This window comes from Talpa occidentalis, unplaced genomic scaffold (genome assembly GCF_014898055.3).
Source record: "Talpa occidentalis isolate TD23 unplaced genomic scaffold, MPIMG_talOcc4v2.1 talOcc4.9, whole genome shotgun sequence".
NCBI lineage: Eukaryota > Metazoa > Chordata > Mammalia > Eulipotyphla > Talpidae > Talpa > Talpa occidentalis.
In genome coordinates, this window is record NW_023605305.1 from 5,553,512 (window position 1) to 5,565,658 (window position 12,147).

The 12,147-nt window shown below is 44.9% G+C and overlaps 1 protein-coding gene across 1 annotated transcript in view; it reads right to left on the reverse strand.

The window, feature by feature from the left end:
• Positions 1–12,147, reverse strand: part of MTOR (mechanistic target of rapamycin kinase) — a 111,839-nt gene that overhangs the window by 80,891 nt on the left and 18,801 nt on the right. The window contains exons 16-19 of the mRNA XM_037499205.2: positions 11,943–12,035; positions 11,154–11,288; positions 10,818–10,947; positions 9,293–9,543 (exon numbers count right to left, since the gene is read on the reverse strand). Of these exons, the coding sequence (XP_037355102.1) occupies positions 9,293–9,543; positions 10,818–10,947; positions 11,154–11,288; positions 11,943–12,035 (609 nt within the window). The remainder of the gene's footprint in view (positions 1–9,292; positions 9,544–10,817; positions 10,948–11,153; positions 11,289–11,942; positions 12,036–12,147) is intronic.

Genomic DNA, 12,147 nt, shown 5'->3' on the forward strand with positions numbered 1-12,147 from the left:
AGAGGTCTGCGCGCCATGTGGGACCCTCCTCTGGTGGCCGGGGAGCAGCCGGGGATCGAACCGGCGCTGCAGAGGTTGCGGGCAGCTTTGCAACCCAGCACTCAACCGCTGCGCCACCGGGGAGGCCCTGGGGATACTTTTAAATATTAAGTAACACACTTATGGAACCCATTACCTGAAAAGGAAAAACTGACAGGACACACAAGATTGCGTTCAAAGACTGTGGACAGGGCCTCCCCAGTGGCGCAGTGGGTTGAGCACAGTGGGTTGAGAAGCTGTCCACAGCCTTTGCAGCGTGGGTTTGATTCCTGTCCAGCCACGGAGATTCCCACATGGCCCGGCAGACCTCTCCTGTCTCACCCACTGCTCCCCTCAGCAGTGTATTTTGGTCGTCTGCCTGTTCTGCTCCCCGCTTTGTCTCTGGTGAACCCTCTAATCCTCCCGTGCCTCTGGCCTGTACCCCAGCTCTTGTATAAAAAATAAATCTTAAAAAAAAAAAAAAAAAAACAGTGTGGACAGATTCTCTAATGACAGGGACACCAGTGGACTGTAAAGTGGTCAGAACTTGGTCACCACGTAGTACAGGCTCGCCTCAACAGAGCCATCCCTACCTGTCTCCAGCGTTCCCCCCCAGAGTACATTGCAGAGATCAAGGAACCCGAGACTCAAATTACAAAGGTTCTTTAGTTAAACTTTTGTTATAGGAAACCTGGGAGAAGACAATCTACGCTGGAGGACAAGCAGGCACTGCAGACAACAGGGAAGCCAGGAAAGCCCGTGAGACAGAAAGGACGCACACAAACCCGCCCGATGGCAGAAGGAGACAAAAGATTTGTCAGTCTTGATTTGGGGTATAGGCAAAGGAAAGTCTCCCCTAGGAGTTTGTAATTTCAAGTCATTCTTAGGTTTAGAGGGTTAAACTGTGTGGCCTGAGAAGCCCTATGCCCAGAAAATAACTTAAAATTCCCCCTGCAGGGTATTTGAGAAGCCCTATGCCCAGAAAATAACTTAAAATTCCCCCTGCAGATCACCTGGCAGATACAGACATGCAAATCCTCTCTAAGACAGGCAACTTCAGAGCGAATTTTGTGGAATAAAAGTGGCAATAAAACAATTAGTAAGAAACAATATAACACACACACACACACACAAACACACACACCCCAAAGACAACACTAAGCATATGTGAAAGAACCTGGTAGAACTTTAGAAATAAAAGTTGAAACTAAATTAGTCTTTAGTTGAAACTGAAGACTAATGATGGGCCAAAAAGGCACAGCTGTGGAATTAGCCAACAGAAAATGGACGTGAAATATACAAACTCTATCTCCGAGAGACAAAGATGAAAAACATGGACAAGAAACAAAGAGACTCTAAGACTACAAAAAAAAAATCTGTATGTCAAATCAGATTCTCGAAGGAATAAAACAGATGGGTGGAGTCCTCAGATTCAAAAAATCTACAAATCTCAAACAGGATCAGAAAAAGAAGTCCACATCTAGATACAGAGTTAAACTTCAGGGCAATAAAAACAATGATAAGCTTCTGAAACGGTCAGAGAAAAGGGAGATTAAGTAAAGTAAGAAGGGATTGTGGCTTTACAATAACAACAAAAGAAATCAGAAAACAGCGGGGCAATAGCTGCTTTGCCCAGGAACCCAGAGCAGTGGTCTCTAAATGAAGATTTTAAAAGAGGGTGAAATATAAACAGAGCTTTACTTCAATGGATGTTCGCAAAAGGAATTTGCCTCAGGAAGAAAGAAAATGATCCCAGGAGGAAGCTGAGATGGGAGACAGGAAGAAATGAAATGACAGGTGTGGATGACTGTAAACAAGCACTCTGCACAGAACGGCAGTGATAATTTAATTGGTGGTTTAAAAAGATGGTACAAGAGAATAACATAAGCAGGGAGGAAAGCAGTTTGAGCAATCAAATTTTTGTATGTTTTGGCAAAAGATAGAGATATTAATTTTATTTTAGACTTTGCTAAATAAGTTCTGTAAGTCAACATTTTAACAGTGAAACAGATAACATTACTTCCATTCCTTAAACTGTACATGGGGACATATTTCAAAGAGCTGAAAGATCTAAATGTAAAAAGTGAGGCCCGTCAAGTGCAAGAAGGAAAAGTGGTGCAAATGATGTTTGCACACAGCTTTTCATTTCAGGACTTTTTAAAGACCAAAGTTCTGGAAAGAACAGAGACATTCAGTAGGGACTCGTGAATAGCTGTGCTCCTAGTGTTCACACAGGCAGTACCACGTGAACATAAAAGATATTCTCAGTATATTGTTAAGGCATGAACTCCGTGACAGGCCGCTAAATTAAAAAAATAAAAAAAAGCAGGGCTCATAAAATAGAGTTTATATTATTTTCTGAGGAAGGAAGGTGGGGTAGATATATGTCCTTATACTTTCTTTTTTTTTTTTTAATTTTTTAATTTTTAAATTAAAAAATTGGGGTACAGGTCAGATGTGCGGGAGGATGAGAGGATTCACCAGACACAGAGCAGGGAGCAGAACAGGCAGACTGAAGAAATACACTGCTGAGGGGAGCAGCAGGGAGGAGAGGTCTGCCTCGCTATGTGGGATTCTCGCCGGCCATCTGGGATCAAACCTGTGCTGCAGAGGCTGCGGACAGCTTCACAGTGCAGCACTCAACTGCCTGCGCCACCAGGGAGGCCCTGTATGTCCTTACACTTTCAAAAACAAAAGATGAAAAGACAAAAAGTGATAAAAAACTCAAATCCCCAACCACCTTAGGTGAAGAGTGGGAAGCAAATAACAGTACCCCAGGGCCTCCCCGGTGGCGCAGCGGTTGAGCGCTGGGTTGCGAAGCTGCCTGCAGCCTCTGCAGCGCCGGTTCGATCCCCAGCTGCTCCCCGGCCACTGAAGGAGGGTCCCACATGGCGCGCAGACCTCTCCTGCCGCCCGCTGCTCCCCTCAGCAGTGTACCTCGGTCCTTCTGCCTGCTCTGCTCCTCACTCTGGCTCTGGTGAATTCTCTCATCCTCCCGCGCTTCTGACTGTACCCAGTGCATGTATAAACAAAACAAAACAAATAAATAAATGAAAAACATGCCTCTATAAAAAAAAAAAAAAAAAAAAAACAACAACAAATAACAGTACCCCAGAAACATGTAGAACCCTAGAACCCGAGCAGAAATCATCATATGTGACAAGGGGGGGCGGCCTATGAAGTTGTGATTTAATAAGCTCAGGACCTTGAGATGGGAGGTTTCCAGGTGGGCCCAGACTAGTCCCTGGCAGTGTCAGACAGAAAGACCTGGTGACAAAAGAAGGTTCAGAGAAAGTTGCTGCCTGTGAATGGAGGAAGAGGGCTGAGGAATGGGCGCAGCCCCTAGAACTAGAAAAAGCAAGGAAATAGATTCTCCCCTGCAGCCCTCAGAGGGGACTGCTGTCCAAATGACACGGGGGTTTTAGTCTGGGGTGACCTGTAGGAACTCAGGCCCTCCTGAGCTGTGACATAATGAATGTGTGTTGTTGGAGCCACTGAGGCTGTGACAATTTGTTACAGCATCAGCGAGTAATACCAGGAAGAAAAAAACAAGGAAGGGAAGAGAAGCGAGACTCTGCTGAATATATCATATTGTAAAGTTTGGCCTTGGAACTACGTTTAAGTTTTACAGAACTAGAATGAAAATTAAATCAAAAATGCTCAAAGAAATTTCTAAAAATTTTAAATAAACAAGAACAAATGAATTTAATGATCACGAAATTGGCTACACAATCACTCAGAGAAGAATTTCAAGGAGCTTTAAACATAGTGTTTGGTGTGTAGCCCCAAGAGGGCACATCCCGAGAACAACAACAAAAACTACAGCACTGGGCCTCCCCTGGTGGCACAGGTGGTTGAGCGCTGTGAAGCTGTCCACAGACTCTGCAGTGTGGGTTTGATCCCGGCTGGCTGGGGAGAATCTCCCATGGCGCGGCAGACCTCTCCTGTCTCACCCGCTGCTCCCCTCAGCAGTGTGTTTCAGTTAGTCTGCCTGTTCTGTTCCCTGCTCTGTCTCTGGTGAATCCTCTCACCCTCCCGCGCATTTGGTCTATACCCCAGTTCTTGTATGCATGAATAAATAAATCTCTAAAAAACAAACAAACAAACAAACAAACAAAAAAACCCTGCAGCACTTCCTGAGCTGCAAAAGTAATCTCATTGTTAATACTTATACTGGTCACTTCCTATTCGTATGTTTACGAGAGTCATATAGATGTATCTCTGCAAGCTGCAGCACATCATTATGCACATGTCAGAACCAGGGAACTAAATATGTCAGTGTAACGGATAAGAGATATTAGTATAAAATCAAAGTAGTAAAGGCTCTTTAATCGTAAAGTTGAATTGGAAATGTCAGGACTGCAATGACTTATTATTCCTCTTCCTAAAAATAAGATTTCAGGGTTCTGTTTACTGGAAGGACCGAAGACTGATGGCGCGCCAGGAGCAACGAGTGGCACCCGAGCACCATCTCTCAGCCCACTCGGAGGAACCATCCCTCCTGGGGAGCAGTGGAATGCACTGGATAAACCTTAGACTATATTATTGTTTTTTGCCAGAAAGCAAAAAAGCAATCAAAGACTAAGACTCCTGGCCAAGCTATAGACCACATAGTCAGGTCGTCTGGCATGGTTAGATTTATGAAAAAAGAACAGAGCCGCCAATGACTAGAAACACCATTTACCAACTCCCCGAGTGGATAATGGTTCTTCAGAAAAAGGCAAAGGGTTGGGGTGAGTGCCTGGGTCACCTCCAAAAGCTGGCAAGGGGCTTGGTTCATTATTCTGAAAAACTGATATAAGACTCCTGCCCTCATTCTGTCTTTCCTGCAGACTGTACTCCAGATTAACTAAAAGTTGATGATATAACATTCTTTACAAGTGATTTCTAGCTAATAATCCAGGAGGAATAATTAGAAAATCATTTTGCAGTCACCAAATAATGACTCTAGGAAGCAATCATCAGCAAACCCTAAAATGATCAGGATAAAGGTTGATGGGGACTTTGTCAGGGACCGACCAGGGTCTCCCTCATCATTCTTCATGTCGCCACTAGGAGATCATTTAGAAAGTCTCAGCTCACCAAAGGTAGAAACAGTAAGTATGCGGTATTGCCTGTGAGCTGCTTCTGGCCAAAAGAATGGAACTTTAACCCTAGCCCAATCAGGACTCTAACCAGTTCATAAGAAGTTAAAAGGGGCCTCCCCGGTGGCGCAGCGGTTGAGCGCTGGGTTGCGAGGCTGCCCGCAGCCTCTGCGGCGCCGGTTCGATCCCCGGCTGCTCCCCGGCCACCGGAGGAGGGTCCCACATGGCGCGCAGACCTCTCCTGCCGCCCGCTGCTCCCCTCAGCAGTGTACTTCGGTCCTTCTGCCTGCTCTGCTCCCCGCTCTGGCTCTGGTGAATTCTCTCACCCTCCTGTGCTTCTAACTGTACCCAGTGCTTGTATAAATAATTAATTAAATAAAAATTAAAAAAAAAAAAAAGAAGTTAAAAGACATATTGAAGATATAATCAGTCAGCTCCATCAAGGGAAATTCTATAGGGCAATATGTTTTCCTCCACAAATACATGGCATGAAGAAAAAGAGGGGGAAAGAAAAGAAGAATTAAATATACCAACCTAAGTGTAAACCTTATTTGGGGTTCTGATTCAAATAAATATTAGATATAAAATTAATGTACTAAAACAAAACATCATCACCAAGATGGTTTCCACATAAGAATTCAACAGTTTCAACACCAGAACATATGTCCATCTAACGCAATATATTAACACCCTGAAAGAGAAAAGCCATGTGATAACCACAACAGAGAAAAAACAGGTATTTATCTGATTTTGATTGTGCCAAAGATTTTTTAGATTTGACACCCAAATCAAAGAACGAAAGCAAGTATCAGATGACACTATACTAAACTTTTAAAAAGCTTCTGTAAGCCAAGGGCACCATGAACAAAATGTAAAGGCAACTCAGAGAAAATGGGAGAAAATAATTGTAAATCATACATCCAGTAAGGAGTTAACATCCAAAATACAGAAAGAATTCAGACCACTCAATAGCAAAAAAAAAATAAATAAATAAAAACAAATAAATCCAATTACAAAATTAGCAGAGGATATGCATGGACATTTCACCAGATGACATTCAGGTAGTCAACAGATCACTCATCACCATCACTCATCACCAAGGACCACAAACCAAAACCACTATGAGACATCACTTCACCCCTGTGGACTAAGATCGAAAAGATAACAAAATGCTGTTGAGGATGTGGAAAGAAGAGAATCCTTGGGCACTGCTGGCAGGAATGCAAACTGCTGTAATCACTGTGGAAAACAGTTTGAAAGTTATTCAAAAAATGAAAAATAGGGCCTCCTTGGTGGCGCAGGGGTTAAACTCCTAGCACCATCAAGCTATCGCCAGTCACTGCAGCATGAGTTTGATCCCCATCCGGGGAGCTGACCCACATGATGCAGCAGACGTAGCTTGTCTCCCCTGCTGCTCCCTTCAGCAGTGTGTTTCAGTAGATCCACCTGTTCTGCTCCCCCCTCTGTCTCTGGTGAATCCTCTCACACCCTGCACCTCTGGCCTGTACCCCAGTTCTTGTATGCATAAATAAATAAAAATCTTTAAAAAAAAAAAAAAAAAAAAAACTAGAACTACAATAATATCCAGCAATTCCCCTTCTGGGTATTTATCTGAAGAAAATAAAAACACAGGGCCTCCCTGGTGCGCAGGCAGTTGAGCACAGAGCTGTAAAGCTATCCACAGACACTGCAGCACCGGTTTGATCCCTGCCGGCTGCGGAGCAACCCACATGGTGCGGCAGACCACTCCTGTCTCGCCCGCTGCTCCCCTCAGCAGTGTATTTCAGTCAGTCTGCCTGTTCTGTTCTCCGCTCTGTCTCTGGTGAATCCTCTCACCCCTCTACACCTCTGGCCTGTACCCTGGTTCTTATATAAATAAAGCTTAAAAAAAAAAAAAAGAAAAGAAAAACACTAAATCAAAAATATGTATGTACTCCCATGTGTTCATTGTGGCAGTATTTACAAAAAGTCACAACATAACCTCAGTTGTTCAAGGATGGATGAATAAAGAGAAATACATCAATGTGAGTTTGTGTGTGTGTATGTGAGAGAGAGAACAGGATAGTATTCTGCTAAGTAAAGTACATGATGACTATAGTTAATAATTCTGTACTGTATATTTCTAAGTTGCTAAGAGGTTAAGTTTTCATCACAAGAAAAACAAATTTTGTAACTCTGTATGGCAGAAAGACGTTAAAAAGACGTCATAGTGACCATTTGCAATATATATAAATATTAAATAATCTTGTACAACACAAACTAATATAACATTTTATGTCAATTAGATCAAGCAACAAAAAGCAAAATAAAACTGGTCCTATCAGATTCAGACATTGGCAATGCAGGATAAATACTGGAGGCTTTTCCCTATCATTCCCTCTATCCATCCGCCCATCCATAATCTTAAATATTTAAAAGGTAGCCTCATTGGAGGTAGACTTTTTTGTTTTGATTTATAAGTTACTTTTGCTTGTTATCATGGTTACATCTGTACAGCACCTCAGAACTCAATACTTACTGGCTTGTGATGTGAAATATTAGTGTAACTCAAATAATGGACTCCTAGGGTACCTCAAAAGGTACAAAGTCAAGGACACTGAAATATGATAAATTTATACGACTAATTACAGTTTCCTAGAAGCACAAATATTTATAACAAGAAGTTGAAAAGGAGAAAAAGAGTATACATATGAGCGAATGATTAAAATGCTATCTTATTTGGAAAGAAATTACAAAGTTATTGCAAAATACTAATATTAATTATTATTGTAGCAAACACTTAGATGGGTCTCCATTCTATGAGAAAGAAGATCACCCAGAAATAAAACACACCTGCACTGTTCACAGCAAGAGGGGAAAAAAAGGCATTTGAGAAATCCAGCAAATAAGAAACTAAGAAATCTAGCAAACTAAGACCACAAAAGAATGTTTATAATCTTTAAAAAGCTATCTACCAAAATCCTACAGCAAACATTAAACTTAGTGGTAAAATCTTAACAGTAGGCCCAATTCAATTAGGGATAAGACAGAAGGTTTCCAGTATCACTGAGTCTAGTCAACCCTATGTTCTGGTAAGGAAAAGTAACAAATGGTTCACAGGTTAAGAGAGAAAACAAAAGTGTCCTTGCTTTCTCTTTCTCTCTCTGCAGACTGATTATCTAGAATAAAAACTTGGGAAAATATACAGGTAAATTGTCAGAATTAACAAGAATTCACTAAGGTTGATTATATAAAAGCAAATTATACTTCTATACTCCGGGTGTAAAGCTAGAATATATAATTTCTGAAAAGATACTGTCTTTTTGTAAATGTACCTCAAATTGCATATATAATCACACAGGGAAAATAACCAATTCAAGTATCCTTTAAACACAGGTGCCAACTGCACACCCTGGTATGTTTTAAGAACAGCAGGACCTGCAACGCCACCTTGAAACTTTAGAAGGTTTGCTGTCAGTTGTGCTACAGGTCATAGAAATCACAGAATGACTTTGCATATTCTGTGCTTGAGAGGCGGGGAAAAGGGTGAGAGACAGACAGAGACAGAGAGAGAGAGAGACAGAGACAGAGAGAGAAAGAAGGGAGGGAGAGGAGAAAAATCTGTCGCCTAAGAGAACAGTTCAGGTGCTAACGCGAGGGGATGACAGACCCACCCAGGCATTACTTTGCAACCAGCAGCGTGACAGCTGACTCAGGGAAACCACTGGGGAACAGGAACAAGAGAGTTTCATGGTGACAAAAGGAAAAAGGTAACTTTTCAATGGAAATCTGACAGATAGCAACTTAAACATATGCGCAAACTTAGGATCAACAATATGGGGACAATGGCATGAGACCCACGAAGCAGCACGTAGCGCCACCTCAGGTAGCTGCACTAAGTACGTCTGACTGAAGTCTAATCCACATTGTGGGACATTGCACCAGACACCTGGCTTGAATTCTAGATTAGCAGGAACAAACAACAGTCGCTCCTCCCGGTCATCCTTTCATCAGCCACTTGGAAGGGGCTAAGCTACGAAACACGGCTGAGCTGATGAACCCCATGCCCCGAGGTGCTGGAAGTTGAGGGAGGAAAGGCGCTGGGCACAACAGCCAGTGAGTGTGTCCTCCAGAAGCAGAGGCACAGAGGTGTCTTCTGTGCAGTGGGGTGCAAAGCAGGGCGGAGGAGGGGTGCGGCTTTAGTTACTCACCTCCCGGATGGCCCCGTCACAGACCCGAATGACGTTCAGGAAGGTGGGCATGACCTGGGGCAGGAACTGCACACACTTGAGCCCCAGCGACTTGAAGATGAAGGTGATGGCCTGCACAACCATGGTGTGATGGTGGGAGAGGGACTGGTCTCGGAAGATGCGCATCAGGGCCACCATGGACACGGCCGGGTAGAACTCGTCCAGGGGCAGGTTCCCCATGTTGACCAGCATCTCACTGGTGCTGTAGTCAGCTGCAGCAAAATGGGGTGAGAATCGCGAGCTGTACATGCCAGGACTCTGTCACCCACCAGCAAGAAAACTCCTGGCAGACGTGAGCATTCCCCTCTGCTGCCCGCTGCCGCCACAGGGAGCGCAGGCTGTACTGGGAAGCACTGAATGGGCTCAAAGTCAAGGTCCGAACAGTGTTTGGCTTTCATATTACTTAAATCACAAAGGCCTAGAACAGCACAGGATGGGTTTTCTTCAAATCGCTACGTTTAACTTAGCTTCTCACCATTACAGTTTACAGCTTCAGAGCTGAAACCATCAATAAAAATAATTATGCCCCCAAATGAAAGTAAAGGGAATTAAATTAGGCAAACATCTGCTCAGCAGCTGCTTGGTCCCTCTAGGGTATTCTGACAAGTCAGTGGCAAATGCTACCTGGTGTGAACAATATGGATCTCCAGGACTAGGGGAGCAAGGGATACAGAGGGAGGGGCGTGGACGATGTGATGAGGAGGTAAGACCTGAAACAGCAAGAGACTGGCTGGCTGGCACAGCTGGGTTAGAGGAGCCTGGGGACATGGCTAGACTGTGCTGGCAGGGATGGGTGTGATGGAGGACCCCCAAAGGCGCACTTCTCTGATGGACTAAAAAACAAACTAGAAGCAATTTGATCCCATCTGTACAGTATAGAGATAAATGACCTCTTTTGGGAACACAACATTTTTCTGGAATGATAGTGTGAGCGCTGTCAAACTTTCATAATTTCAGGCCCTACTTAGATGGGTTCAAGTGTAGAAAGCTCTCCTGCACCCCCTGCACCCCCATAGCCTACGCAGTCTCTCAGGCTGCTCATCCAAAGGCAAAGAAGCTCTATGGCCAGGCCACTTGCGGGAAAAACTGCCCTGGTTTTTGACCACTAAGCCTGTCGACGCCCCCGAATCTTGCCTCGGATTTCCCTGTCAGAAGGAAGACTAACTTGCTGCCTCCTCCTCAGGGGCCTCAGGAATAGAAGGCACCCAAGAAGCAGAGGTGACGAGGTAGTAGCTCCTCTCTCGTTGGCATCAAGCGGCACTAGCCCAACCTGACGAGTCCAGACAGGCCGAGGCCCCGGGCCCTCTGGGAAGCAGCTTCCCTACTGTGACTCAGGGGGAACCAAGGTCTTGTCACTCAGGAGTTGTGCGGTGGGTCGATGAGCTGTAACACCACAGGTGCCCAGCCTGAGGGTCCCGCTAGACGTGGCGATGAGGGTTTGGTGAGGCAGAAATGCAGTGAGCGCCTCACGGCCCCCTCTACTTACAGGAATCCTGACTTGACTTGGATTCTGACAGGCTGACAGCGGACGCGTCCCGGGACTGGTCAATCATGCCGATGTTTACTTTGTGCTTGTAGGGGTCCAAGGCTCCCAGCAGCCCTAATACACGGATAGCCTGGGGGGCAAGGAGAATGGGGGGACATTCACCATCACCTCCCATCACAAGGTTTCTCAGATATTCTCACATCCTGTGACAACCAGCACATATCCGAGTGGGGGGACAGGAAGCCCATAAGTACTGTCAGCACGTGTTTACGCCACCCACCTCCTTGCTCTGTTCTCTTGGTAAAGCCTTTACAGACCAAGTCTGCCTGTTCCTACCTCTCTCCGTGTGCCCTGGTTCTGCTCGGTCTTCAGGAAATTCAGCAGCACTTCAAGCAAAGTGGGGTACTTCCGGTAGGGCTCCACCACATAGCCAGTGCTGGCCACCAACTGCCCCAGGGTCCACAGGGCCACCTGGACGGGGAAAAGGTGACAGGGTGCATTGAGCCAGTGAGCAAGAAAAGAAAGCTTCATGGCATGCTGTTAAATGACATCCCTGAAGAGGATATGATGAGAAAAGAATTTCCAATAAAACACTAACCACGAACAGAAACCCCAAGAGTTAGAGCATTGAAACAAGACTGTTAAGCACAGCCTACAACAATCGCTAGGTCATAAGAAAAAGAACCTTCCCACATTTCTCAAAGGAAATCCACAGCCCCTGTAAATCCTGCACAGAAACAGAAGTCTGACTTGGAAGGAGCTAAAGACAGTTTTCTTTCAGTCTAGTCACCCAGTGACCTCCCGTGACCACAGTGGGGCCAGGGTGGGGAGGGTGAACCAGGGCTGCCTGCCTCCCCAGGAAGAGCCCAGGCTTGCTTCTTCCCGCTGGGAGTGGGGCTCTCATAGAGGAGCTGCATTTTCTTTTGCGCAGAGGAAATGGCAAGGTCAGCACTGACACTGAAAGTGACTCCAGGTCAGGAGGACAGATAATCCTGATTCAAAGTCTTTCTTCTTTTTATTCATTCAACAAGTATTTCTGAGCGCTTACTATGTACCCTGCACTGCAGCAGGCACCAGCTGGGGGGACGGAGAGAGACCAGGTCTCACGGGGCCTGTCCTACTCACCTGCCTTTTGGCCAACAGGGAGGAGTCCTGGAGCATGTCCATGATGATAATAAAAAGTTCGTCAACCCATTTCCTCATTTCTAGGCCACTAACCTACAAAGGAAAGGAAGGTGGTAGATGAGATTAGAAATGATGGCATTTAGAAGTGTTTTGATTTCTTCAGAGGCTAAACACATTTCTTTCCTCCCTACAGGAAAAGTGGTTG